Genomic DNA, 27808 nt, shown 5'->3' on the forward strand with positions numbered 1-27808 from the left:
ATGTAAATAACAGAATAATTTGTAAACTGTGTATTTGTTTTCGTATGTTGTAAAGCAAAACGTGTGGTGCACATTGGAAATTCGTTTTGTAACCGAACGAAAGTGGTTTACAATTCAGTGCAAAGTTTGTGATGGTGAAAATACGAACATCCTTGAGAATGTTCTTCATTGCAAGAAAACGACAGATGGACATTTCACGGCAACCCACAGGAAAATAATGTATAATTTTTTTGATGAAAGCATGAAAAAACAGTGTGATGCTGAAATGTGAAAAATTCGAAACCGATAACTTTACTTTTTAAATAAAGTAACATAAAACCAATTTGTGGCTGGTTGCTATACACCATGAACAATTTATTTCATACAACAACAACCACGGTCTCCAACCATGTTTTATTTGACAAAATTTGCATAAAATAACAGCATGTTCTTCTTTATTTCTGGGTTTTGAATGTAAGAGTACAAAATCGAATAGTTTCTTGAGAATCAGCTTGTGCACTAGTCGTAAAATTTTGTATGGAATATTGGAGAGTAAATCAGGGGACAGTAACTCTGCGGTACATTACAACAGATTGTCATTTCTTTATTGTATATTTGCAACAACATAGATGGAAGTTTGTAACATAGTCACTAGTAAGAAGGAGTGGGTAGGAGAGGGGAGGGGGGGGGGGGGAGGAAGATCTCGCGCGCGCGCGCGCTCTCTCGCTCGCTCAGTGCGGGCTATACTCGTTGACATCGCGGAACCAAGCGAGCGCGTCTGCGGCGAAGAAGAAGCCGTTGACGATGGCGAGGGCGCCGCAGGTGTTGGACAGGCTCTCGGGCTTGTAGTAGTCAGGCTTGAAGGTGGTGCCGTGGATGCGTAGACTGCCCGAAACCACGAACAGCACGCCGCCCACGGCCGTTAGCAGCAGGTCCTGAGGCACACAGCAGCCGCTTACAACCGCACAAGCACAGTAGTCAACAAAGACACAGTGCTGACAAAAAAATGCACTATCAAACAAGTCACAGACAAATAATGGTAATACAGGTGAAGCGCCAGCGGATCTCAAAAGGACAAAAAAGTGAAAAAAAAACTAATTCGTAAAGATTAGCAGAAGCTCGACGAGGATTCCACAGAACGACAAAGAAGGATTTTCGTTTAAAAAAAAAGTTTTCCGCATATCCGCAAGAGGTGGCACTTCATAAATCCATCGTTTGTACAGTGAGGTTATAATATTTGTACACATGTTGTTTACTCTTCCATCAATCGAAACACGCCCGTTATCCATTAACATGACATTTAGTAGCGAATCCGCATTATTTTCTGTTCGTGCCGTCATCTGCATACAATATGATTGTTGAAAGTGATGATAATAAATAAGCTACTGCAGGCTTTCCAGGTCTATCATGGATCTTGGCGTCAATACAGTGTGGCATCGATAGTGACAATGCCACAACGTAGGTGCACGCTCTCGTTAAGTTGGCACTACGAGAGAAGACTAACTACGCCGACCAGAGCGCCCTCTGGCCGACGCTGTGGAGCTTAGGGAGTGCCGTCTCGATTTCGCCCCATTTTCATCAAGAGCAGACGGCCTGGAAATATCGCTTCTCCTACCGAGTAGGCTAGCTTGCTATTGAGACTTGGTATTCGTTACGTTCAGTTAAAAGTTTGGACAGCAACGAGTATGTGTTAGTTTTGAGATTATACTGAACAGTCATCCCAACAGCACGCTCTCCTCACTTCTAACGGTCCCGCCTAAGCATAGCAGAAGCGCGGGGCCAGTCCTACCGACTGTTGATGTTCAGGAACAAAAATCCAGTTTATATTTGATCCCCCCTCGTAACTGAATCACCAATGCCAGTTCGTGACTCACAGCGAAAAGATCCATGTTAATCAACTGCGCATAGTTTGCCTGAAATGCTTCGTAACGTATCAAACACGGAATTCGGTTTCATCTGAACTGTAAAAACGGTTTTGAAAAAGTCTACATGGCTACTTGGAAACCACCCTTAAGTGCCTGACGGAGGATTCATCGAACCACCTTCACAATAATTCTCTCTTATTCTACTCTCGAAAAGCGCCCGGAAGCGACGAACACCTATATCTCACCGTGCGAGCTTTGATTTCCCATATTTTGTTGTGATGATCGTTTCTTTCTATGTAGCTGGGCAACTAAATATTTTCACATTCGGAGGAGGAAGTTGGCGACAGAAATTTCATGACAAGATCCCGCCGCAATGAGAAACGCCTTTACTTAAACGATTTCAATCCCAAATCCTGTATCATGTTCGTGATACTCTCTCTCCAAGTGCTCGGTAGTACAAAAGCTGCTGTTCTTCTTTGAACTTTCTCGATGTACTCTGGTTATCGTATCTGGTAAGGATCCAACACCTCGCAGCAACACTCCAAAAGAGGATGGACAAGCATAGTCTAGGCAACCTCTTTAGTAATTATGTTGCATCTTCTAAGTGTTCTGCCAGTAAAATGCAGTCTTTGGTTCGCCTTCCCCACAACATTTTCTGTGGATGCTTTCCAGTTTCAGATATTCGTAATTGTAATTCTTGGGTATTTAGTTGAATTTACGGCCTTTAGATTTGACTAATTTATCGTATAACCGAAGTTTAACGGATTCCTTGTATCATCATGTGGATGACCTCACAGTTTTCCATTACTTACGGTCAGTTACCAACTTTTACACCATCTTATCTAAATCGTTTTGCAGTTGGTTTTGATCTTCTGATAATTTTACTAGACGATAAACGATAGCATCAGCTGCAAACAACCTTAGACGGCTGCTCATATTATCTCGTAAATCATGTACATAGATTAGGAACAGCAGAGGGCCTACAATACGCATCGTTACGGAGAGACGTAACTCGAAATCGGTCTAATTCCCATTCAAAAATAACTGCTAACTAGATCACGGAGCAGCGATTGCGTGCTGCGACTGCTCTTCTCCTCACCCCAACAAATTCTCTTTAAAACTTCAGCTCCCTCACCTCTGCATAGACAGAGCGACGAAACTTGACGAGGGCATGTTAACCAACCACAGACTGCTTGGCGTCGCAGCACTAGGATACGGAACGACCAAGCGCGTGGCGCCACGCCGGGAGACGCGTGGCCGCTTCTGGCGGCACAGAGTCGCGCCGACTTGACGCCACCGGAAAAGGCTTCGAAAATATGTTCCCAGGATGCTACCGCAAAACTAAACCAAGGGCTTCAACCTGAGTTTGCCGAGTTGCATACATTTATTATTACGACCACATTCATTCCGAGTGAGCAAGCATCCATGTTTGGGACAGGTGGTAAAACGCACATGTTGTTCTTGCTGTCAGTTGGAACTAGCCCTAGAGCTTCAAGGAGGGAAAATGTTACACTGCCACTAAAGCACCGTAAATCTGACTATTCCAACTTTTGCACGAAGGAACTCACAAGCCGGCCGCGGTGGCCGAGCGGTTCTAGACCCCCTCAGGCCGGAACCGCGCGACTGCTGCGGTCGCAGGTTCGACTCCTGTCTCGGGCATGGATGTATGTGATGTCCTCAGGTTATTTATGTTTAAGTAGTTCGAAGTTTTAGGGGACTGATGACCTCAGATGTTAAGTCGCATAGTGCTCAGAGCCATTTGAATTTGGAACTCACAATTTATAAGTCATGTAATTATTATTATTATTATTATCATCTCCAGTGGTATGTTAGATACAAAATAAGTACAAAATATCCTGTGTTAATTTCATTGCTTAGAATGTTATCGGAAAAGAAGTCTAATTTGTGTTTGCACTATTTACAAATTATTATAACTCCGAAAGTATTTTCCACACAAAGTGACAGAGTCTTTTCTGCTTTAGACACTATTACATCAATCTGATCGCGACCTAGCTCGGTCATCCCGGTCACCCAAATTTGCTTTTTCAGATTCCTCGTTTTCGTCATTGCTGCTTCAGGGTCTGGCTCTGCGTCACTGTCATCTGTACACTCAACATTATCTTCTTCTTCACTAAATTATCCATTGCCTGTATTTTTATCAGCTTCTTCAAGCAAATCGTGCATTATGTTACTGTCTAAATCAAGGTCAGCACCATCCGTATTGTACTGATTTCAGTAGCAAAACACGAGATTAACACTGCAGAGGGCCGATGTGATACAAACTAACTCGCTTCTATGTGACTGCTTGATATTACACCAAAGATGTCACACGAAGATAAATTCTAAGGGATAAAAGGAACATGCCGACTATTAGAAAACAGGCACACCATTAGTAGACATTCGCAGTATTTATGACGAGAGCACAGGTGCCAGCAAACAACTGTAGCCTGGCAATAAATAGTTCAGTCATTGTTAACAACAATGTTTGCCATGAAGATACTCAAGAGCACGTGGCGCTCGTGTGTACAGATACCAACTAATATCGTAAATTTTACTAGGATTTAGTAATTCAATGTTAAGGTGAGAATAAAGACACAGAAATTCAGGTTGCCAGTGCTATTTTCGTCCCTGGCATGGAAAATATGAGGATGAAAAATACTAGCAAAAGCAGGCGGACGAAAAGATACTCTGCCGAAATTGATAAGGCAAAATCACCAAAATTATATGGGAGACGGATTGACTGATGCCTTTCAGTACTTCAGATGCATTGCCTAAAAATTCTCTTCAGTCAATATGAAATTCAAGTTTTTGGCATGTCTCAGAATATGCATCACAAGCTGGGACGGAAGGTGTACGCTTGTGTAAAGCAATTTCGTACATGAATTGTTACGATGAACAACCTTTTCAAATTGTTGAAAATGAAGGCTTTTTAGGTTTGCTGAAAGTCATTGTACGTTCCTGCAAAGTGCCGTCAAGACATACTTGCAAGAGGATGCTGGAAAACAAGTTTGAAGTTACTTGGAACTATTTCTAAAATAAAATTCAGGACGTGGACAATTTAACACTCTTGACAGATATTTTGACAGACACAACAGAACGTAAAAGTGTTCTCGGAATTACCGTTCATTATTTTGAAAGCAATAAAAGGGAAACGGCTACTGTTGATATCTAAGAATTAACAGAGTGACAGATTATGTTTTGAACATGTGATTACAGACTTGTAATGAAGGGGATGGGGCTTCAGTAGCAGGAAATATGGGTAGTGGTTAGTTATTCAGGAGCAGTTATGGTTAAACGAGTAGAATCAGCGTTTGAAAGAAGTCGTATTATCATGTTTTGCGGGTAGGAAAAATCTATTGAAAAGCTTGACCAACTGTCTGTATGGATTACTGCTGTGAAAAGGATTGTAGTGTGATGGAATGAAAGTGTAGTGGCAGCTGATGAGCTAAGAAGAGAATTAGACTTCACACTAACTCAACTACTATCCATTAGATCAGGCCTGGCCAACATTACACCGTACATCTATCACACCGTGTCAGAAATTACGAGGAGGCCGGCCGCGGTGGCCGAGCGGTTCTAGGCGACTCAGTTCGAAACCACGCGGCTGCTGCGGTCGCAGGTTCGAATCGAGCCTCGGGCATGGATGTGTGTGATGTCCTTAGGCTAGTTAGGTTTAAGTAGTTCTAAGTCTAGGGGACTGATGACCTCAGATGTTAAGTCCCACAGTGCTTAGAGCCATTTGAAATAACGAGGTACATCAGCAGCGAAAAGCGAAAGTGGTCTGACAAATAAATCGAAATCCACCTTCGATCGTGCAATGTCATGCAGTTTCTTTGAGAACTTGTGATGAGATGTTGCAATTACTGAAACTTGTTCAGTCATATCTGGTCCACAAATGACTGCCTTGAGTTATGGAAAATGATTCATGTTATAAACTTGAAGACGAATTTTCCACAGGATTAATTTTTGTTTGTGGCATCAGTCTTGTCCGCCACATCTGTTATCAAATGATTCTCCCTTTGCATTGAGACACTTAACGAATTCAAATAATTTGTAATGTCAGAAATAATAGATTTTGACACCACTCTCCTTACGCTTAATTCAGTTTTATTCCCTTCAGTTCAGCTAACGTGCAACTATCTTCGTCAGGAAAAAAACACCATTGTATCGTCTTTATGGGTGGTGTGTAATGACGTTCCAGTAGATGTTTTTCTAGCTTATAACAGTGCGATGGCATATCAAGCCCTTTGCTTGGCCTCTAAACAACACGAAAGTAAGGCAATTCCCATTCGGCACTGAACGAGTGGCTTCCCTACTTTTTCTTTTTTGGACAAGTGCGTAGACGCCGTAGTTCTCCTAATGCAGAACGTAAATGTAATTTAACGCGAGTAGTGTGTGTGTGTGTGTGTGTGTGTGTGTGTGTTGAACCGGGCACCTAGAAACGACGGAGGGGCTTCGTCCCCGCCGTAGCTCACGGTGGTTCACAATACCACAACAGGCCACAGCAATCCACTCACCCCATCGCCGCCCCACACCGAACTCCATTGATCTCAAAATATTTTCAAGCTACAATTTTTCTTAGTGTATGATAAGAGGTGGAAGTCAGTTGGCGCCAAATCTGACGAGTGCTGCCAATTTTCCAGCGGCTCGTATTTCACATGACACTGTGATCCAACTGCTGACTCGCTTTTGATTTGCAGCTGTGTTGTCATGATGAAATAAGAGCCTTTTCCTTTTGCAATTCCCGCCTCTTATCACTATTTTTTCATCTAGTTGCTCCAAATAATTAGCGCAGTACTCGTAAGTTACTGTTGTACCCTTTGCCACGTGATCTGTTTATTATAAGTGTCCTTTGTGCATCCCGGAAGATGAAATCGACTGATGGTGGGGAATATCGGTTTCAGCATACTGCAATTTTGCTTCTTGCGTTCAGCGTTTGTTAGATCCACTATTCATACACAGCAGTTCGACCCCAGGAAAAGTGCGCATACGTTGTCTTCGTTATTCTGCTGCCCACCACTTTACTATTAAAAATAAAGGAGCAGTCTCACTGCAGGTGTATCTCAACACTGGGAAACATTGCATTGGGTCTAAACTGGCCAGATAAAATAATTTTTATGGCGGTAAGATATTGTAGTTCATCGATTTGCATGTGACATATACAAAACGATATATTTAAAAGTCGCGCAAAGAAAAATATTCCGCAAATCAAGTTGAAATGTGCCTTAAGTTATTGTGCTGCATGTACCAACATAACAAAAATGAAATTCCATTAATATCAAAACTGCATCAGGCTGAAAAAATTTCACGTTGTCCCAGTATTATCGCAGTAGCTTTTAAGTTAGTGAAATAGTAATGCATCTAGTTCTTAAATCAGTATTTCTTCTTCGTTTAAGCAAAATCGCCGGAACCATGAGTAAGCAGTATTATTCAATTCCGCAGGATATACTGATAAGTGATCACAGCTTTCTCGTTATCAGACTGTTCATGATAACGACAAATGAAAAACTTTGCGGTTACAAGGCCATTTCCGTTGTGATACTGGCTACCACAATTGGTGGCAGTTTCTGTTGCTTGATTGCAAGTGATAAACCACTGTGGGACCAGAAATAGATCCTTACAATTCTTACACATCGACGCTTTTCAGCCGCGCGGGATTAGCCGAGCGGTCTAAAGGCGCTGCAGTCATGGACTGTGCGGCTGGTCCCGGCGTAGGTTCGAGTCCTCCCTCGGGCATGGGTGTGTGTGTTTGTCCTTAGGATAATTTAGGCTATGTAGTGTGTAAGCTTAGGGACTGATGACCTTAGCAGTTAAATCCCATAAGATTTAACACACATTTGAACATTTTTTTTGGCGCTTTTCTATGTTGTCCCAATATCAGAGAGGTCGCCCCATAACATCAGCCGACAGCTTGGTCGCAGTGCGTTCGATCATCTTCGTCAGTTTTTAAGGGGAGTTAGAGGTTACGAATCTACTGAAACCTATATCTGTCTCGAAAAGAACGTGGCGAGTACTGTATACTCATTCCTCAGTTATTGGAATAACCAGGTAAACAAACAAGAGGTGATTCGTGGTGACACGGGAAAGCAAGATTACAAACTTCCTGCAGTTTCAGATAAACTCACCAAAACAGACATATGTAATTTAACTTTCATTGGCTGTAACTTAGGACATGTGCGAGAGACAAATATAAATTTTGGAATAAGATTTTCTGAACACACAAAGCACTGAAAAGCGGAAACACAAAAACGCGCACCAAATTTGCAAACCGTCACTTGTAGTAGAATCACTACCTAATGACCTAAAAACGCAACTAAGCAGTAATAATAACTCGTAGACAGTTAGTGCCCACTTGCCATAACCGAAATAAGACCCTCTGTGGTAATTTTAAGCATCGAAATTGACTTACACCACCTTTCTCACTTGATCACACAATTTTTTGAGATTAAAATCTAGGCCTAAAATTTCCGATACTAGCTTTGCCTGCATGGCATGCTTAGTTTTAAATACAGACATGTGGCTGAAATGGCTAAACAGCCACAGAACATGCACAATGTAATATAAGCTAACATTCAATGAATTATTTTTAAGTTGTCCGAAACTTGTGGTTTCCAATAAAGCAGCGATTTCAGAGCATAGGTTCCGAGATAAGTCGCTGTTAATTCCATCTCCCATCCTCAGGATCCCACAAACTCTTCATTTCATGTAACAAATTTAAAATATCTCTCACAGTCCATGTTTTACGTGTGGGAACGTCAGCCGATTTGATCGAAGACAACAGATTTGAATTTCACTGATCGACGTTCGAAGTTATACGATCGGGCGATGACATCGGTTGCCTTGTGACCAGGCACGTACTGCTGTACACATGCCTTTATTTTCATACACATTACACGACACTGTCGCTGTGGTCCTTTCAAAGATGTACTATGGCTGCACTCCTTTCGAAGATGTAGTCTAGCTGAAGCACCTGCGGGAGACCATACTGGATTTCGTCAAGCTCGTATTTTAAGTGTTTCATATTATAACCACATTATAACTTATTGCCGTTCGAAGTTTTCAAGAGACGGATGGCACAGAACAAAATAGTAAGTTGCATATCGTCACTCTGGTGTAATGTGTAAACTCCCCGGTTTGGGGGAAAGAGGTGGTATTGGAATAGGAAAGCTAAGATTTGCGCCCTGCCATCGGTAAAGATTTTATTAATCAGATTCACGTTTCTTAGAGCTTTGGGGACTTGTCACTCTCAATAATTTACAAATTAAGCATGGGAGACGGAAATTTGAGTGAATATTCAAAACATGTTGATCATCCGGTAAAAACAAACTACCATTCAAATAAAAAAACGTAGACAAGACTGACGCAACGGAGAAAGAATTAAAAGGTGACTTAGTCTCACGATCAGCCGCCGATAAGTATAAAAGAAAATTTCCAAGCTAACTATTTTAGGAAACTTATTGTCAAACAAGAACATCTTCAAGTAAAGCATGTAAGCAGACGAATATATATTCTGGTGTTGGCACTGGCATATTTCTGCTGGTGTTTTCCCTCGTTATTTCACTTACTTTAAACAACAAAGCAAGAAGTTTACTTTTATGGAAGTGAACTGTAATTTTTCGCACAAATTGAACATACGTCACACAGCTAGCACATTTATTTTTAACAGCGGGACAGCTTCTCCTTAAGTACTTTTCGTAACACATACCGCTGTGTAAATAACGAGTATGAAGTGGACAGGTTGTCACTTCCAAAGAAAGAAAAAACATATTTGCTGTGAATGAATCAGCCGAATATATAACGAGCTGCTACTATAATTCGTCTGCTAGAATGGCTGCCGGAGTCACGACGATAGATTGTGACGATACCTTGACAGCAGAGACATCTATCGATGCCTTCGAGAAAACCAAAGTGTATCTTTGACAGGAACAGAGCTACAGTACCACTCGTAACGTATATATAAATAAAGTCACGTACTGGTGTACTAATTTAGAAGATTGGCCGTCTTCGGCCGATGTCGGTCGGAGGAGGAGTCTGTCGATGTACGTGCCACTGTGACCGCAGACTAAGGTGACTGAAGCTGTCCGACAGAAAGGGTCCTGAACGTACGGTAAAATACTAGTAACTTAGCTTACTTATCAGTTACAGTAAGCCTTGCCGCGTGTGTACTGAACAATTTTTGAAATATCAAGGCGCCCCCGTTGCGTTGACCTCCCCGCATGAGGACTCACCATCTTGGGAGGTATGCGCTCGCCGGTCATGTAGCCGATGAGGAAGCCGCTCATGATGATGACGTAGCCGCTGTATGTGGTGATCTCCAGTATGTACACGTCCAGCACCGTGTGTAGCTGAGTTTCGGTGAATGTGCCAATGCACGCGCACGCCAGCGCCTGCAACATGCAACACACGAAACCTGTTTATCGATACTAAAAACAAATATAGCGGTACCTTCCAAGAGTGTCAGAAAATCCTCGTGAAACAGTAGGCGGGTATCATCTTCAGAACAGCGAGGGATGCCTATCTTTCAGCTTTGCAGTTGAGTATAGCAACTACACTACGTCTTATTCAATCACATGTTACGTCAGCATGAACTATAAACAATGACAGATTATAATGATTTGTAATAAAGCGAAAGGCAGTATACTGGGCGGTTATAATTAAAGTGCAGCTACTCCCAGAGCTCCACTGTGGGCCATAACTGCCGTATGGCAGCGAATTTTGGTAGATATTCCAGTGCATTAATGTGGAACCGATTTACGCTGGAAGAAAACGAGTTCCAGTTTTTGGCCACCAGGTGCATATCTGACGGCGTGAATGCAAAAAGGCGTACAGAAATGTTTCCATATGTAATTTTTGATAGAATTTCTCTTGGAGAACAAAGGTCTGGCAAAAAATACTTCAGTAATGAACACAAACAGTGTCGACCGCAAAAAACTTTATTTCACGGTAACCGGTTTCGATCAGTTTTTTACCATCTTCAGATTATCATATGTGAGACCTGAAGATGATCAGAAACTGACCGAAACTGGTTACCAAAAAATACAGGTTTTTTGTGGCCGAGACTGTTAGTGTTCATTTTTAAAGTTTCCATATGTAATTGCTTAGGAACTGGACTTGGGCAGAAAAGATCAGGCAAGTGAGAAAGGCATAATGTTGATTTTATTATTAATCGCCCCCTTACACATTTTGTTCAATATAAGCACCGAAGACGCCGACGAGATGCTGTACAGCTCAAGATTTGTACCCGGTGGCCCAAATTAGAACAATTTTTTCTTGCGCAAATAGGTTCTACATTAATGCATCAGCATATCTGTCAAGTGTCGCTGCCATATGATAATTACAGCACATTGGACCTCCGTCAGTATCTTCCTTACACTTTAATTACAACCACCCGGTACTTACTGCTGCAGGAAAATACGCACATTCAGAGATAGCTTTCGTGCAAACCGTCTCTCAGAATGCAGTCATTTATAAAATGTAAGTTAATTATTCGTCGATCCCTTCTGCGACTGTCTTCAATCATTTGTGTACAAACATTCCTGTGTCTCAGAATGCTCTAAGCTCATTGTAATATTTTTTTAAAGAATCATACATTTTCAAGAAATTAGACAGTCAAACATCTAGGGAATTAGTAAAGATAATCTGACACACCTTGGCGCGAATGTCGAGTTCGGCGCGCATGGGATCACAGTATTACTACTACAGGAGGGATTAGGCCATTAATCTTCACAGCCATGCGAGTACACGTTTTGTGTCTCCAGCAACGTGATTTACTCCACTTTTAAAAATCGTAAACTATTCAAAAAAATAAGATAATTTCGTCCACGAGCTACAAGGTCAAACACTTGCGAACTCCGTTCCAGTCTTCCCACCTAGGGAAAACTATTAATAGTAGCGGATTGTAACCCGGATGTTAAAAACAGACCGCTTGGTATTGGAGGCGTACATCACATTCTAATAAACCTGAGTGATGTGATTGTTACCAATGCCGTATTGCCACATAGTAAAGACATTTCCCGAAGGTTAACAACCAACAACTCCAGGGAGCATTGTTGCCCTTCACACTCAGATAATGGTCTAGCAAATACATTTAGATCATCCATGACGGTTCTGTGTTTCACAGGTGTGTGATGTGTTTGCCAACAACAACCGACATTTCGGGACGACGTTTCGAAAGACGTGCGCCAAGAAAAAGGCAGAGCTGAAACAGGAAGGAAGGCGCGGTTTCCTGCCATATGCCCCCCTCCCCTTTCTCCTGCTTCCTCTCATGAATAGAAGCAAGTTCATTATTTTGCACCACTGGACTGGACATTTCTAGCTCGGCAAAGGAATATGTAGTCCTCTTGTCCAACACGCCAGATCACATCACAATCAGAATTATTTATGGTGATTTTTGCTGTGCAGCAGAAGTAGTGATAATGTGAAAGATTATTTTCTATTGTTCAGATAATTGAAATTGTAGTATGAATAACTAATAATGAAACATACATAAATACTCGGACATATGTATTTTATATACCCCAGGTTTGAGAAATTTGACAGTTGGAGATTTCTCATTATTTATAGAGAGCAACTTGTTGCCATTATTGTCGCTAAAGAACACGGTGATGTCATATTTTTGTGAACAAATTAGCTATACTACATGAAATGTAACCTAGAAATGGTATTGTAGCATATTTTTTAACAGTAAGGACATCTTAATTTTCTGGTTTTATTTTTATAAAATATTTACATGAGTCTTGCTTGATTTCCGTTTTTGATCGCTACACGCATAAAATTACTAACTTCTGCAGCAATGTTGGAACGAATAAGGGGCACCTCAATAAAACGGTCGATTATAGCGTGAAAAAACGCCAATTTGTGCTTAAAGGGGTAACAATATTAGCCATGTATGAAATTCTCTATTGTGTTCGGTTTCCTGTAAAAGTCAAGGTTAATTTTATCATGTACTAAACGTAGTCTCAGGTCCAGAAGTTCATTATGTTGATTTTCTGTTTCATATGTAAATTTCACGTACTCCACACCTCTCGTTAATACAATAATGGTATTATCGACATATCATCTGTAGAAATAAATGTTATTTGCTAAAGTGTTGTTGGAATTTAAAAAATGCTTTTCAGAGACGTTAATGGAGGTGTCAGCTTGAAATCCAGCGGGGCAGTTCCCCATAGAAAGGCTGTCCCCTTGTTGATATAGCTGCCCATCGAAACTGAAGTAGTTGTGCTTTGAACGATTCTCAAAAATCATTACATTCTTTAATTTCATTTGAATTTAGTTTCTTTTACTTAGTGAAATTGTCTTCAGTAATAATATAGTTTTATCTATACGGATGTTAGTGCAGAGATTTTAATATCAAAAGGTGCGAATATATGGCTAGTAGCAAAAGGGAAATTTTTTAGGTTAATAATCCCTTTTCTTCACAGAGAATGATGTGTATGTATAGTATTTCTCGAAAAGAACCAGTAATTTCTTGGACACGAAGTATCCAGGGCTAACAGTTCCATTAACGGCTAGACAAACAGGCCAATTTTTTATGAATCTTAACTTGTGACCATAAGGGTGGTGTTTTAGGACTTATGCTTAGTAATCTAGCAGGGTCTTTGGGAGGGTTGAGAGAATTAGTGGAATCAAAGGCCTCTTTAATAATGGTATGAATGTTGTTATCAGTTGCTTAAGATTACAGCTATGAATAAAATAATACCTTATTTTTATTCTACATCTTTATTCTTGATGTCTACATATTTATTTCTTAACATAGTCATTCTGGGTATGAACACATTTCTTCCAACGAAACAGCAGGTTGTTGATACCGTCACTGTAGGAAGTTTGACGTTGTTGACGCGGCCACAACCCCACCTCTGCTTGCACTTCTTTTTCACTATCGAAGTGAAGCCCTTGTAGATGAAAATCGGATAGGGCCAAGTCGAGACTGTAAGGAGGAGGATGGATGACTGAACCCAAGGTGTAGTATTGTTGCAGATGTCGCAGCGCTTGGGTGTCGTCTGACACTGTTTTGCTGAAGGAGTGGGTACTCCATGTGTGGACGAACTCTTTGAATTCGAAACTTGATTACAGCACGCTGTTTCTCGCGCACCTACATAGTTACATTACACACCGCCATGTTACACGCTACAACTCACAGCCCTCTAGCGACAGAGGGCTCTAAACATGTAGCCATGAAAAATAAAGATGTGGAATGTTAATATTGTTTGTTTACATTTAAAAAGCTATAAGAGTTTTCACATAAAAATTCTGGAACATTACTTTTCAGCACCCGTGTAAATTTTCCATTTTTTCTACTATAACAGTACTAAAATTATTACAGCAAATACTGTTAAAGTACCAAGTTCGTAATTTTCCCCTACGATGAGTTAGGCTTCACTATCATGTATGCTTTCTTGTTGCAGACACGAGCCAGGCATTTCTAACGTACAGTTACGTTCCATTATCAGTTACAGTCTTCGGTCCTCACCCTACAACTTCTGCTGTTTGAACAAGAAATACCGCACTTTTCATTATAATCGCGTCTGCTGTATAGCAAAAATCACCACAAATACTTGCACTTGTAGTGCTGAACGCGCAATATGTTTGCATGTGAGACAGCGAGGTGAGCCGGTCCCGGTTCGAATCAGCGCGGCGGTTTAACGACCGTTGGTCCTGCGCACAGGTTTCAGCCTCACAGTGTTTTTAGGCGGTTTTCCACGTCCTTCGAAGAAAATGCTGGGCTAGTTTTCGGTCCCCACCTCTTTTAAAATACAATGACACACAGAAAAAATTTTTTACATGATTCAAAGACATATCGCATACGCGATTCCCGTTCATTAGGTTAACTGATGACATGAATGATTTTTTTTTTCAATGTCAATAAACTTCACCAACAGCCGTATATTTTAAGATATTTTATTTTATTCTGAAAGCAACCAGTTGTGGCCATTCATTTTGCCATCTTCAGGCCCCAAACGCTTTTATCAAAACAAACGAACCTATCATATGGCGCCATAAAACACTGGATATCATGAGTTCCAGCCGTTAGACAAATGCTTCATACGACGAGGCTTAATATTTTAATTCGTTGCTAATCCTAGTCATTTGAGAAATTTGCTTGCCTGCGTTGTTATTATTGCTTGTGGGTTTACTTACGTTAACCCTCTTTTCCTACCAGTTTCGAAGCGGAAAAAAATACAAGGAAAAAAACTGCAGAATGCAACTGGTAATCAGACACAGGTTCAAAAAAAAATTTTTCATCAACTTCTTGGAAAATATGCGTTTGCAGACCCATATATGTCGATGAGAAATGCGGTTTTCAATAATCTACCTATACTATCAACTCTCAGTCGACTGTGCATCCTAAACTTCAGGGGTAGTTTTCTCAGAAAGGGGGAGGTGTTGAGCCAAAATAACGTAGTCTGTAATGTTAGGTTGTGCACTTAGTGAATATGAGCCGAATCGATTGGCCTATTACCGTTGTCACAGATAGTAAACAATTTCATGTGCGAGGCTTCCAATGGACGGGATATGTTAACACGGAATGGAGTACGTGAATAGTAGTCTCATTATAGCAATGCAGTGGGTAAGTGTAAGGAAGTTGTTAGAATTTGGTTGTTTTTAGTTAATTAAGTATAGGCATTGAGGACCAGATGACGAGTTACTTCGGGAATTACAGATTGTAATTGCTACATAATATGGCTCGTAGAGGAGTAGGGCTGTGCGTTCTTAAACCGTTGGCACACGGGACGAGTTAACTGACGTCGACGTAGCGCTCTACGATTTTTATGACGTCACTTCCTGCCATTTCACGTTGAGGGGCCATCTCGTCACGTGAAGCGTAAAAGAAGTTCTACGTTATTTCAGCGGCGTGTCGCGTAATGTATAACCAACAGGAAGCAAGAACGCTCCCTGAGTCACAAGCAGAAAGCTTGCGATGCGCAGAAAGCGAGACGCCATATTGTCCTTGTCTCGTTCAATAAAAGGCCATCTTTGGTACGTTTTATGTGGTACATTACACCCCATGAAGGCGGCCGCTGTGGCCGAGAGGTTCTAGGTGCTTCAGTCCGGAGCCGCGCTGCTACTACAGTCGCAGGTTCGAATCCTGCCTTGAGCATGTATGTGTGTGATGTCCTTAGGTTAGTTAGGTTTAAGTAGTTCTAAGTTCTAGGGGGCTGATGACCTCAGATGTTAAGTCCCATAGTGCTTAGAGCCATTTGTAACATTTGAACACCCCTTGAATGTACGCTATTTCTAAGCACCAGCATACTGAATGTCTGAAAAAAAAGAGTCGTTATTGGTACGATTTGTTGTAATAAAAGTATTTAGTAAATGTTGCGCAGTAAGTCGCGTATTATCAGACTAAGCCGTTTTAAGGCGACGGCACGTTAAAGATTCATGAAAAAATGTGTCGTTCTTGTTAGGATTTGTTATAATTAAATGTAAATTAATAACATATCGGCGATTAAAGCTTGTAGGAGACTATATGATAAAACCCAAAGCGTCTTGTAATGAAGCTACAACCTTGGATAGTGTTTAGACACACCATCTTACATTTCAGAGATTAGCTCGGTATAGGGTTGGAGTCCTGTTGTATGTAATTTTTTTCTTTATATTCATGTTTTCCAAAATGTTGTGGAACTTTCTTAAGAAATTAATAGGAATAGCATCTGTAATTTTTCATGTTATATAAATATATGTGCGTTCTGTCAGGAGTGAGTTTGTTAGATTTGTTGAGCTTTTACAAGCTGATGTCCTCACTGATGCGGACACAAGGGAGGAAATGTGCGTTTTAATAGAGCCAACGTCGGAATTTTACGCGCGCCCATTTTCTTGAGCGGATTGTATTGTTAGTGAGCCAAATAAGTCCGACAACTCCGCTGCAGAGAGCTGAAAATCACGTGACCCAGCTAGTGCCGTGTGCCGACGGCGCTGCGTCTCGGGACGTTAGACGTCCCGTCTACGCACAGGTTAACGTTGTAGCTGCCCCATCCCGTGTGCCGACGGGTTTAAGACAGATTATTCTCGCTGTAGCCTGTACATTCAACACTGTGTTGTTATTTTATGAACGCGTCGTTTTCAATGTTTGCGACTATCAGCGATAGTGTTACACAATTTGCATTAGTTAACAAGATTGCAGGTTTAATTTGTAACAGCAAGTAATAAATTCCCATTCAGATTCAGTTATTGCGCTAAATTTCTTCAGGAAAATTCTGGCATGGTTCCTTGAACGTTGCTACGGTGAATTCCTTCCCCCAAACCTACCCGACTGACCTCGTAGCCCTGCGTAATGACGTCACCGGGATGTCGCGCTCTACGTTGCTTTCGTTCCTGCCTAGAATTGTTTTAGGTGACAACCTGTTCCTATCGAGTACCATCCACATTCAGATTTAACGGTTTCAGACTACGCCAGAGGAAGGATATTTGCTTTTTTTTCGGTTGCTCCTGACGGCAGCAGTTGTCGTTGGTAGGATGGCCCGGATGTTGGTTTCCTGTTGTCACCTCGCGTGGCTGCGGTGTTGCGCCAAATCAAATGTGATGTCAAAACGTCTCTTCCTTTTGCTGTCACTGTCTCCGCAGAAAAGAACGCGCTCTAGAACGGGAACCGCAGTGATTCATTACAAAGCATTATACCGTGCGCGTCATACAGAACCACGTAGTGCGTGGAAACGGGAAGACCATAGTTCCTTTTCCGAAGACACTGTGAGAATTAGTAAATCTCATGACGTACAAGTACTATCAGCGTGACATGTAAACTGTTCGAAGAAGAATTGTTCCCAGTCACAATACGCGTTAAGCACCCAGATATAAATGTCCGCGTGAATCTCTCGAAACAGTCTATATTTCATTACGAGATATTCCACTGTATACAGAAAATTAAGGCCATACATAATTACATTCCAGCTCAAAGTATGATGTGACATAATGAAATGGAAATAATCCTTTTTCAGGTATTCCTTTCATGTAGTTGATTAACAATCTATTTCCTTTCAAAGGCTTAAATGCTGCTGATATACTTATAGTAATTAATTGTTTATTGCACAGTAGGAGTTCTAAAGCATTTTAATAATAGGCTGATTGCTGCGATTGGAAAATAGATCTTAGAAAGTATAAGCTTTTTCTGTTTAATATGAAATTATACCGTCAGGTTGGTTGGTTGTTTTGGGGGAAGGGACCAAACAGCTGTGTCATCGGTCCTATCAGATTAGGCAAGGAAGTCGGCCGTGTACTGTCAAAGGAACCATCCCCATCAGGTTTCCATAAATTAGCCATCATCCGTCATCTCACCACCTGCACGGTACTTGTCCAGAGTAAGCTACGTCCTCTCCTTCTCTTAAACACACACACACACACACACACATCCATTGCTGTTCTTCAGTACATCGTATAATCCTGAACTAATCTCGCCTTTATTGATGTGGAGTATGCAGTCAGCTCCTTAGTTAAAGTGCAAGCCGTTCCACGTAATGTCGATACTAGCCACTTTGATTATACCCTATGTTTCATAAAAGCGAAACAATGTTTCAGCCAACTCACAGCATCTCAAGTGGTGAATATATCACTGTAAATTTAATGCTCTCCAGTTTTCACCTACTGAGATATGAAGACCATAATAAAGTGCATTTAGTACCCCTGGGAAGGACGCTAAAATTATTTATACAGGGTGTAACGGGTATAAGTGCACATATTTCTGTTAGTGACCGAGGACAGTGTGCTGAACAACATGACAACTACAGCTATTAAAAGTCCTTTACATTTTGGTTGGGTAGTACGTCCAAGCACATGTCGCAAGAGCAAGTGGCTAATGCTTCTCCCTTGGGCTCCAGGTAAGGTAAGGTGTTGCAGTGTGGATGGGTGGACGCGAAGCTGTTAGTCTATACGGACAGGCGTAGTCCACTTAGTGGTGCAGTTACGACCGTGCAGAGAACATCAGGTCGTAAAGCTTGTGACGTGTTTGAGGGAAAACTGCTCGATGCATAGAAGAAACAAGCAGCACCCTGCTGTGTGTGCATATTAAGGTGTGCCACACATAAAATTATCTGCCTCAGTGCCTGCAGTGAAACGTAGGCGAGAAGTGTGGTGAATTATAAAATCAAAGCGGCCCGCTCAGCGCGGTTTTCGGCCATTTCGCAATTTTTACGTGACAGTTAAAGTGAAGCTGCTCTCTCCTTATTTGGTCGACTCCCCTCTTCTCATCCTCACAGTTATTTTTCTGCCCGAAGGTTATCAGTGTCATTAAAATTACGAACTTGGTTCAGCATCTTTCCAGAAGTTAAGCCGCGTGTCATGCTAGCTACTGTCTTACAGTAGCATTCTTCCAAAACGAAGTTTGTTGCCAACCGTCAGTTGCATACTACAGACAACGGAAATATTTATACACTTTATTATTGGCAGAAAAGTGATCTACACCACACAGTGACGCAGGCTGATGTTCGAAGCAATAAAAATCTTTGCTCATTTAACCAGTAATCGGAATGGTTTTAACAAGTTAATAAAAATAATTTTCAACAACAAATTAAACTAGTATGCATCTGATGACTAATTTAATTGTGGACAGACTGATACTATCGTGCTCTTACAGCGTAACGCGCAGCGCCCTTCCTCATGACATGCAGATGCGGAGAACCAAGATCGAATCCTGGCGGTTTACTAATCACCGCTGCTAATGCACTGACGAGGCTAAATCTGGTTTTCAGGCGGTTTCCCACGCTCGTTTAAGCAAATCCTGGGCCGTTCCTCAATATCCACCTCACAAAATACGATACACAGATAGTTAAAATAAGACCAATCCATCACGCACAGAACAAAGTTTACACAATGCACACGACTTCCTTCCTGTAGGTAACTGACGGCTACAGCGACAGGGACAGCAACCGGCCGCATAAGGTAGATACATCTGAACGTCGAAATCTTGAGTACGGCGGACCTCGTACTAGAAGGGACTAACGCTAAGTAGAGGAGGAAGTAGTAGCAGCCTACACACACACACACACACACACACACACACACACACACACACACACACACACACACACACACACACACACACACACATATTAAAAAAGTTTTGCGTCACCCCGGATCCCATAACTCCTGAAAACAGACGTTGACTATGGATACTGTATCATGGACACAGTCCCTTTGACTGTTCAGAGATGTCACTAAACCCGCCCAAAGATGTAAACAACCATGCACGAGCAGCTCCTATTAGGCAGAGGGGGTCCGACAGCCGATCAGCTCCAGTCATTCCACCACGAAGAAGGTACACGGCTCTTGTTGTCTGTAATTCAGCCATGCCTAGACGGTCAATACCGCGGTTCGATCGCGTCCGCATTGTTACTTTGTGCCAGGAAGGGCCCTCAACAAGGGAAGTGTCAAGGCATCTCGAAGTGAGCCAAAGCGATGTTGTTCGGACATGGAGGAGATACATAGAGACAGCAACTGTCGCTCACGCCATCCAAGGGTCTCTACTACAGTGGATGACCCCTGCCTTAAGATTATGGCTCGGAGGAAGCCTAACAGCAACGCCACCATGTTGAATAATGCTTTTCGTGCAGCCACAGGACGTCGTATTACTACTCAAACTGTGCGCAATAGGCTTCACTCCCTACGTCCATGGCCAGGTCCATCCTTGCAACCACGACACCATGCAGCGCGGTACGGATGGGCCCAACAACATGACGAATGGATCGCTCAGGATTGGCATCGCGTTCTCTTCACCGATGAGTGTCGCATATGCCTTCAACCAAACAATCGTCGGTGACGTGTTTGGAGGCAACCCGATCAGACTGAACGCTTTAGGCACACTGTCCAGCGAGTGCAGCAAGGTGGAGGCTCCCTGCTGTTTTGGAGTGGCATTATGTGGGGCCGACGTACGCTGCTGGTGGTCATGGAAGGCGCCATAACGGCTGTACGATACGTGAATGCCATAGTGCAATCATATCGGCAGCATCCTGGCGAGGCATTCGTCTTCATGGACGACAATTCGCGCCCCCATCGTGAACGTTTTGTGAATGACTTCCTTCAGGATACCGACATCGCTCGACTAGAGTGGTCAGCATGTTCTCCAGACATGACGACGTGACCCTCCAGCCACTATGAGGGATCTACGTCGAATCGCCATTGAGGACCAACAGTGTCTTCATGAAATTGTGGATAGTATGCCACGACGACTATAGGCATGCACCAATACAAGAGGACGTGCTACTGGGTATTAGAGGTACCCGTGTGTACAGGAATCTGAACCACCACTTCTGAAGGTCTCGCCGTATGGTGGTACAACATGCGATGTGTGGTTTTCATGAGCAATAAAAAGGCCGGAAATGATGTTTATGTTGATCTCTATTCCAATTTTCTGTACAGGTTCCGGAACTCTCTGAACCGAGGTGATGAAAAACTTGTTTTGATGTATCTACTTCCACATATTGTTGAGGGCAGTTTCACAGTATTTTGTTATAAGGTCCAGTAATCGCCTGTGGCACGTTTCAGAACAATTGCATTTAGTTTGATTTTTTTACCCACATTTTTCGTTGTATCTGAATTGGATCGCCGGCCGGAGTGGCCGAGTGATTCTAGGCGCTTCAGTCTGGAACCGCGCGACCGCTACGTCGCAGATTCGAATCGTGTGTGATGCCCTTAGGTTAGTTAGGTTTAAGCAGTTCTAAGTTCTAGGGGACTGATGACCTCAGCTGTTAAGTCCCTTAGTGCTCAGAGCCATTTGAACAATTTTTTTCAATTGGATCGTAAATATCTGCAGAACAGAGTAAATGCCGATAGTATGCGTGCCGATAGTATGCGTCGTGTGTCTTGTTGGGATACTATCTGGTTCCTTTCACTCACGGTACTTACTGGTGATAGCAATAAGACGCACTCTACTCTTTCCCGTCAAGATCGCATTCAGTACTGCTCGTTACTGACTCGTGTTTGTTTTGCCAGCAGATCCAGAATGAATTTTCACTCTACAGTCAAGCGTGCGCTGATTCGAAACTTCGTGGCCGACTAAAACTGTACGCCGGATAGGGAGGGAAGAACCGACCGGTTAAAACCGATACCAGTGTTTTAGTTTTAAATAGGCGGTATTTTTCCATATTTGGTCTCGTTTATAACAGGTGCTTTAATTTTTTCGAATAACCGGGTAAAAAACCGAAATATCAATCAGCCATAGCAGAAGTGCTGTAATTTTTGGTTTTGAGTAAACCTTCTTTAAAGAGTAAGAGTTATTTTTAATCGTAAAATTTCCATTGCTTTAAAATATTGTGTTTTTATAGAAAATAGGAAAAGCGATCAGTGTTATTTTAATAGCAATGCCTACAGGGACGTGCAACAGACACATGGCATAAGAATTGGTACAGCATTGGTTCAAATGGCTCTGAGCACTGTGGGACTCAACTTCTGAGGTCATTAGTCCCCTAGAACTTAGAACTAGTTAAACGTAACTAACCTAAGGACATCACACACCTCCATGCCCGAGGCAGGATTCGAACCTGCGACCGTAGCGGTCTCGCGGTTCCAGACTGCAGCGCCTAGAACCGCACAGCCACTTCGGCCGGCTTGGTACAGCATTGCTGAGACGGTAATGTACCTGTTATCACGTGGCGTGGCCTACTACTGGATGGTACGCGTATACCAGCAGTGTGCGGGACTTGCCCTATCTGGTCTGTGTGGCACTTCAACGCTATCGTCGTCGGGTATTAGTTGTAACATAAAACAGCACCTGCTCTATACTCCATTCATCATAAGAATAAACTTCAAGTAAACATTACACTATGTATTCTTCCGCGTTTGCTGGAATCTCATTGGATTTCGTTTCACGTGGGGCGGAAGCCAAGCCGTGTCCAGTACAGTCAAGTACGATCATAACGATACGTTTTATGCTGTGTTATACGCACATTCACCGAGCGATAATGCAGGACAAAAAGCTTTACCGCGAATTAAACTTGGACAATACTGACCAGCCAGCATGTCCAACTAACCTGCCATGTTGTGCAGTTGCAGTTCAGACGTAAAAAGAGACGAGCAGAGAAACAATATAACTTCGAACTTCATTTAATTTTTAAAGAGAATGAAATAATAATCGGCAAAAATCCAGCACTACCGCACGCTTCTTAGGTGACCAGATGGAAAGCGTAAAATGCTCTCCTTCTCACCTAAATAGTATTCTAATTAGAAACTAGAGTAATGAAAATTACTGACTTACTCACAGGGTGATATTGTTCTGAGCGAGCTATGTGCGATGCAGAAAGCACACTGCAGGCATTTCACTGTATTGTTGAATACTGCAGCCACTGAAGATATTAATTACAGTAAGTCGTCTGCAAATCTCTTAGCTCCTTGCTTATCCGAGTCCGAGGAATACATTTCAGTTCTGGAACTGTTGATAACGAGTCGATCAAGAACAGAATTCACGAAGCCACCCAGGCACCGCATTTTCTCCTCTTTTGTTATGACGAGCCGTTCCATACCCCGCCAGCGTTCGGCGGTGACATGTGAAAAATCTGCATACGTTAGTTGTGGTACGTCTGGAAGCTTAACAGTCTTGTTATTTCTCGGACGGGATCCCTTAACTTGGCTCCGAATTAGTTCTATTGAGTTCATATTATAATGGTACAGTAGCAAATGTAAAAATGCAGCATTTGTATCGTTTGCTGTGTGCTGTGAAAAAGAATGTTTTTCATGTTTCTAGTACAACGCTTATCACACTGGTTCGTGTGACACTACATCTGTAGTACAAAAAAAATGGACATAGTCCAAATAGAGTATTTGATTTTTCATTTTTGTCCTAAAATATTGAATTGTTATGTTTTCTTAATTTAAGCAGTCTTTATTAACAATCTTCCATAAATCATTAATAATTAAGAATTTACATTTGAAATGAAAACGGATTTCGCGTGCAATATGTAATTAGAAACTAGAGAGCGTTCATTAATTATAAAAAATGATGATGAATCTTAGAATTACGAGAAGTAGGTATTACAAATGGAAAGAAAAAAAGAACAAGATGAGACTTGATCCAGCGATTTATGAACTGCATCCGATTATGAATCTACTACGCTATATATCCAACGTGCATTTGTATCTCAACTGTACTAAATACAGTTCCTCGAAAAACTTCAGAGCCGTTTTTTCTGTAAATTTATGAAAACCATTAAGAACAAACCATTTCTCAGCATCTTTTTAACCGTGTCCCACACGCGTGTTTCACTACGGAGCAGGAAGCAGCCTTAGCAGTTTTCATACTGCGTATTATCAGCGCGATAATCAGAGCACAACGTTACAGAGACAGTGACTGTACACGATTTTTAAAAAGCAACTAAGTAACTAAAGCGCGATTAAGAGAAACGTTGATGGCTGTTAATACATGAGAACATCTTGAAGTTGCATTTAACGCAACTAAGTTCTAAGATATCTACTACGTAGGTAGGACCTACTTCCAAGATCGTAACAACACCAGTATGCGTGTTCTACGGCTCCTGACCAACCATCGCGTTTGTTTTTGTTTACGTCAGGTTTATAATTGTGGTGAACAGAGTATAGTGTGGAAGTGTGAGGAAGTACAATGCTCGATTTCCTTTGAGGAAAACACACACACACACACACACACACACACACACACACACACACACACACCTCTAAGTGATTAAGAGCAGGAGGAGCCACAACAGACTTGGGGCGTCAGTCATATAAGAAGAAAACTTACAACTTCTACTATCCTGAAACTGAAAGAGTCGAGTTGTGCGTTTAGTATAGGAAATAACCGAAATAAAAAACCGAAAATAGGTTTTTTCAGAAAGTGTTTACAATAAAAACTGAAAGTAGCTGAAAATGGTTCAAATGGCTCTGAGCACTATGGGACTTAACTTCTGAGGTCATCAGTCCCCTAGAACTTAGAACTACTTAAAGCTAACTAACCTAAGGACATCACACACATCCATGCCCGAGGCAGGATTCGAACCTGCGACCGTAGCGGTCGCGCGTTTCCAGACTGTAGCGCCTAGAACCGCTCGGCCACACCAGCCGGCTGAAAGTAGCTGACCTGTTGCTTCTGTCTACGTAATATGCCTTTATCAGCTTGTACACCGCGAAAACGCACAAATTAAAAAAAATAGTTCTTCAACCTCAGTTTTCACCCTTCAGCACCGACTGCTCCAAGTGCCCAAATTGTGATATGATCCTCTATTATGACATGATTTTTGAGCAGAGTTTCAAAAAATTACGATCAATAGGAAAATACTGATGATTTTTTTTGTAGTATTCAGCCACTTTTCGAGACAAGTAGCGAACGATCGACGGAATAAGTTTTATTTTTATTTCCCTATTTAGTTTAGTATTTTGACTATGTGTATCCTGAAACTGGGAGCTCGATTTCCGCGTTTATTACAGGAAATAACATGTATAAAAAAATCGAAAATCGTTTTCAGAAACCGGTTGTTTTGGGCTGTTTTAATACTCTCTCTTGTCAGACTGACGTTGAAAAAAATGCAATATAAGTAAAAATTTGTTTAAACTTCCTGGCAGATTAAAACTGTCTGCCGGACCGAGACTCGAACTCGGGACCTTTGCCTTTCGTGGGCAAGTGCTCAGCCAACCGAGATACCCAAGCACGAGTCACGCCCCGTCCTCACAGCTTTACTTCTGCCAGTACCTGGTCTCCTACCTTCCAAACTTAACAGAAGCTCTCCTGCGAACCTTGCAGAACTATCACTCCTGAAAGAAAGTTTCCGCAATATCCTTTCTTTCAGGAGTGCTAGTTCTGCAAGGTTCGCAGGAGAGCTTCTGTTAAGTTTGGAAGGTAGGAGACGAGGTACTGGCAGAAGTAAAGCTGTGAGGACGGGGCGTGAGTCGTGCTTGGGTAGCTCAGTTGGCTGAGCACTTGCCCGCGAAAGGCAAAGGTCCCGAGTTCGAGTCTCGGTCCGGTCACAGTTTTAATCTGCCAGGAAGTTTCATATAACCGCACACCCCGCTGCAGAGTGAAAATCTCATTCTAAAAATTTGTTGTTTAAGCGACAAACGCCATCCCTAGTGTCGGACTGGGAGTCGATCCTTGGACCTTTGCCTTTCACAAGCGTATGCTCTGCCGTCTGAGCTCTCCAAGCAAGATGGCAGCTCGCCCTCAGTTTTTCTTCAACCAGTACATGATATCCTATCTTCCATACTTTCCATAGCCATATTCACGTAAGGACTACAGTGTAAATGACCAGCATGTAGCCGTATCTAAAGTAACTTACTGACACGTTCTGCATACTACCCAATAGCATCTGATTCGCGCAACAAGTAGCTAAAACAGCGACAAAAACAGCAACAACAACAAAAGTAACCACTGTGTCAAGTGGGCACGCCAGATCGGGCAGCCAGCGACGTGTACTTACTAGCTCGAAGAGCTTGAGGCCAATCCTCAGCTTGGAGACCAGACCCATGGCGAGGTGTGAGTTGTGTATGAGTTGCGTACGGCAGCTGTGCGAGTGTGCGCGTGGCAGCGCCCGTACCCAAGCTGTAGCTGAGACTGACTGGAGACTGGTCGCCGCACGTCTGCAGGCGGCGATAGCCGGGCCGCTTCCGTCATGTCGCCAGCCCAGCGTCAACCAGGAAGCGGCGTAGCCGGCACGGCGCCGTTGTCCAATCGCGATTCCTGCCCAGCTCCAGGTACCACCTGAGGAAGTCGCGCACTCTCGAAACACTGGACTCGTATTCGGGAGGACATCTATTCAAAAGCACGCTCGGCCATCCAAATTTAGATTTCTCGTGGTTTCCGCAAATCCTTATCCCATATCCCATTCACCTACCTCTTCCTTATTTTTCCTCTTCCAAGTATGCCCTCCGGTAGCGAAGCTTGCCGATCCACGTAGCTGGCTCTTATCTTGACTGTGCTGCTGGGAAAGCTGCTTCTGCTGTACGATTGTGCCTTCTTCGGATTCCTTTTGGCCGTGCTTCGGAGCTTCCGTTACGTCGTTGGAAGTTTCGCTTGCTACGGTTGCCAGAAGTGCCGCACTTTTATTTGCATTGATAAACCAGAACATAATGACCGCCTGCTTAATAGCCTGTTTGACGAACGCTCTCGCATCCTATCATACGTCACTGGCCCACTAAATCATTCAGTTCATGCGATATTGCAGAGTCAGTGTTAAGAAGTACGATCAAAGTTCCCCTCATGTCGAAAGGACATCGCACTTCTTAACAACTCGGGCGCTGCAGTATTGTATTTATCCGACAGTACCAGGCAGAGACTTTCAATTAAAATGCCTTCCGCCTGTACGGAATCACAAAATGTGTACGAAGGCAGGTTGTGGCGCATGAACGAGGACATAGAAAGTTTGGGTCTGGCTATGAGTCTTGTACGGATAGCCATAGCGCATAACGCGACCACTCGCCGTAAAGCGAGAAATACGGGTTCGAGTCCCGGTCAGGCAATAATTTTCACTGCGGTCATTCAGTTGCTTCAGCTGGATATGGTATATCTGCACAAATCTGTTGAGTCTTTTCCTCATCCAGCTGAGGCTAGAGGCATAGTTACCAAATGTTAGCGCGGCGTCCCTAGGGGGAATTACTTTTTGTCCCGTTTGCGCACTACGAGATGCCTTAATTACTCCACCGTTCGCAATTTCGGCGGAGGCCTTCATCGTAGCTGAGAGCATACTCTTTCGGACGCAACCAGCTAAATTATCTATACATATTAACAAAACGACTCAAATGGATGATGAAGTCATGAACGTATTAGGGAGAGAGTTATTTTTTCCTTCTGGTTCCCCCATCCTCCACATCACACCGTGGCGTCGTATTCCTCAGAACTCCACTATATATAAAAAAGAAAACCCCTGCTCCATCCATCTCGTCATAAGTGACGAAGTGCAAACTGCATTCTTTAAAATCTCAGATAACAGAAACAGTCTTCTTGCGGTATATGTGGAACGCTAACATCATTGTGTCACACAGTGAGTGCGTGTGGTTTAGTGGCCGAGCGGTTCAGGCGCTACAGTCTGGAACCGCGC

At 42.5% G+C, this 27808-nt stretch overlaps 1 protein-coding gene across 1 annotated transcript; it reads right to left on the reverse strand.

The window, feature by feature from the left end:
- Positions 1 to 322: 322 nt before the first annotated feature.
- Positions 323 to 26351, reverse strand: LOC126457456 (uncharacterized). The gene is made up of 3 exons (XM_050093746.1): positions 26192 to 26351; positions 10073 to 10231; positions 323 to 914 (listed from the first exon to the last, which is right to left on the reverse strand). Exons 1-3 carry the CDS (start codon positions 26237 to 26239, stop codon positions 711 to 713), a joined length of 411 nt encoding a protein of 136 aa, XP_049949703.1. The 5' UTR covers positions 26240 to 26351; the 3' UTR covers positions 323 to 710.
- Between the last annotated feature and the right edge of the window lie 1457 nt (positions 26352 to 27808).

Source organism: Schistocerca serialis, chromosome 2 (genome assembly GCF_023864345.2).
Source record: "Schistocerca serialis cubense isolate TAMUIC-IGC-003099 chromosome 2, iqSchSeri2.2, whole genome shotgun sequence".
Lineage (NCBI taxonomy): Eukaryota > Metazoa > Arthropoda > Insecta > Orthoptera > Acrididae > Schistocerca > Schistocerca serialis.

Coding starts and splice junctions, on each gene's coding strand:
- LOC126457456 (XM_050093746.1), bottom strand. CDS start 26,239: ATGGGTCTGGTCTCCAAGCTGAGGATTGGCCTCAAGCTCTTCGAGCTA. Junction 10,232..26,191: donor GCCTCAAGCTCTTCGAGCTA/GTAAGTACACGT, acceptor TGCATGTTGCAG/GCGCTGGCGTGCGCGTGCAT. Junction 915..10,072: donor AGCGCATACCTCCCAAGATG/GTGAGTCCTCAT, acceptor TGTGTGCCTCAG/GACCTGCTGCTAACGGCCGT.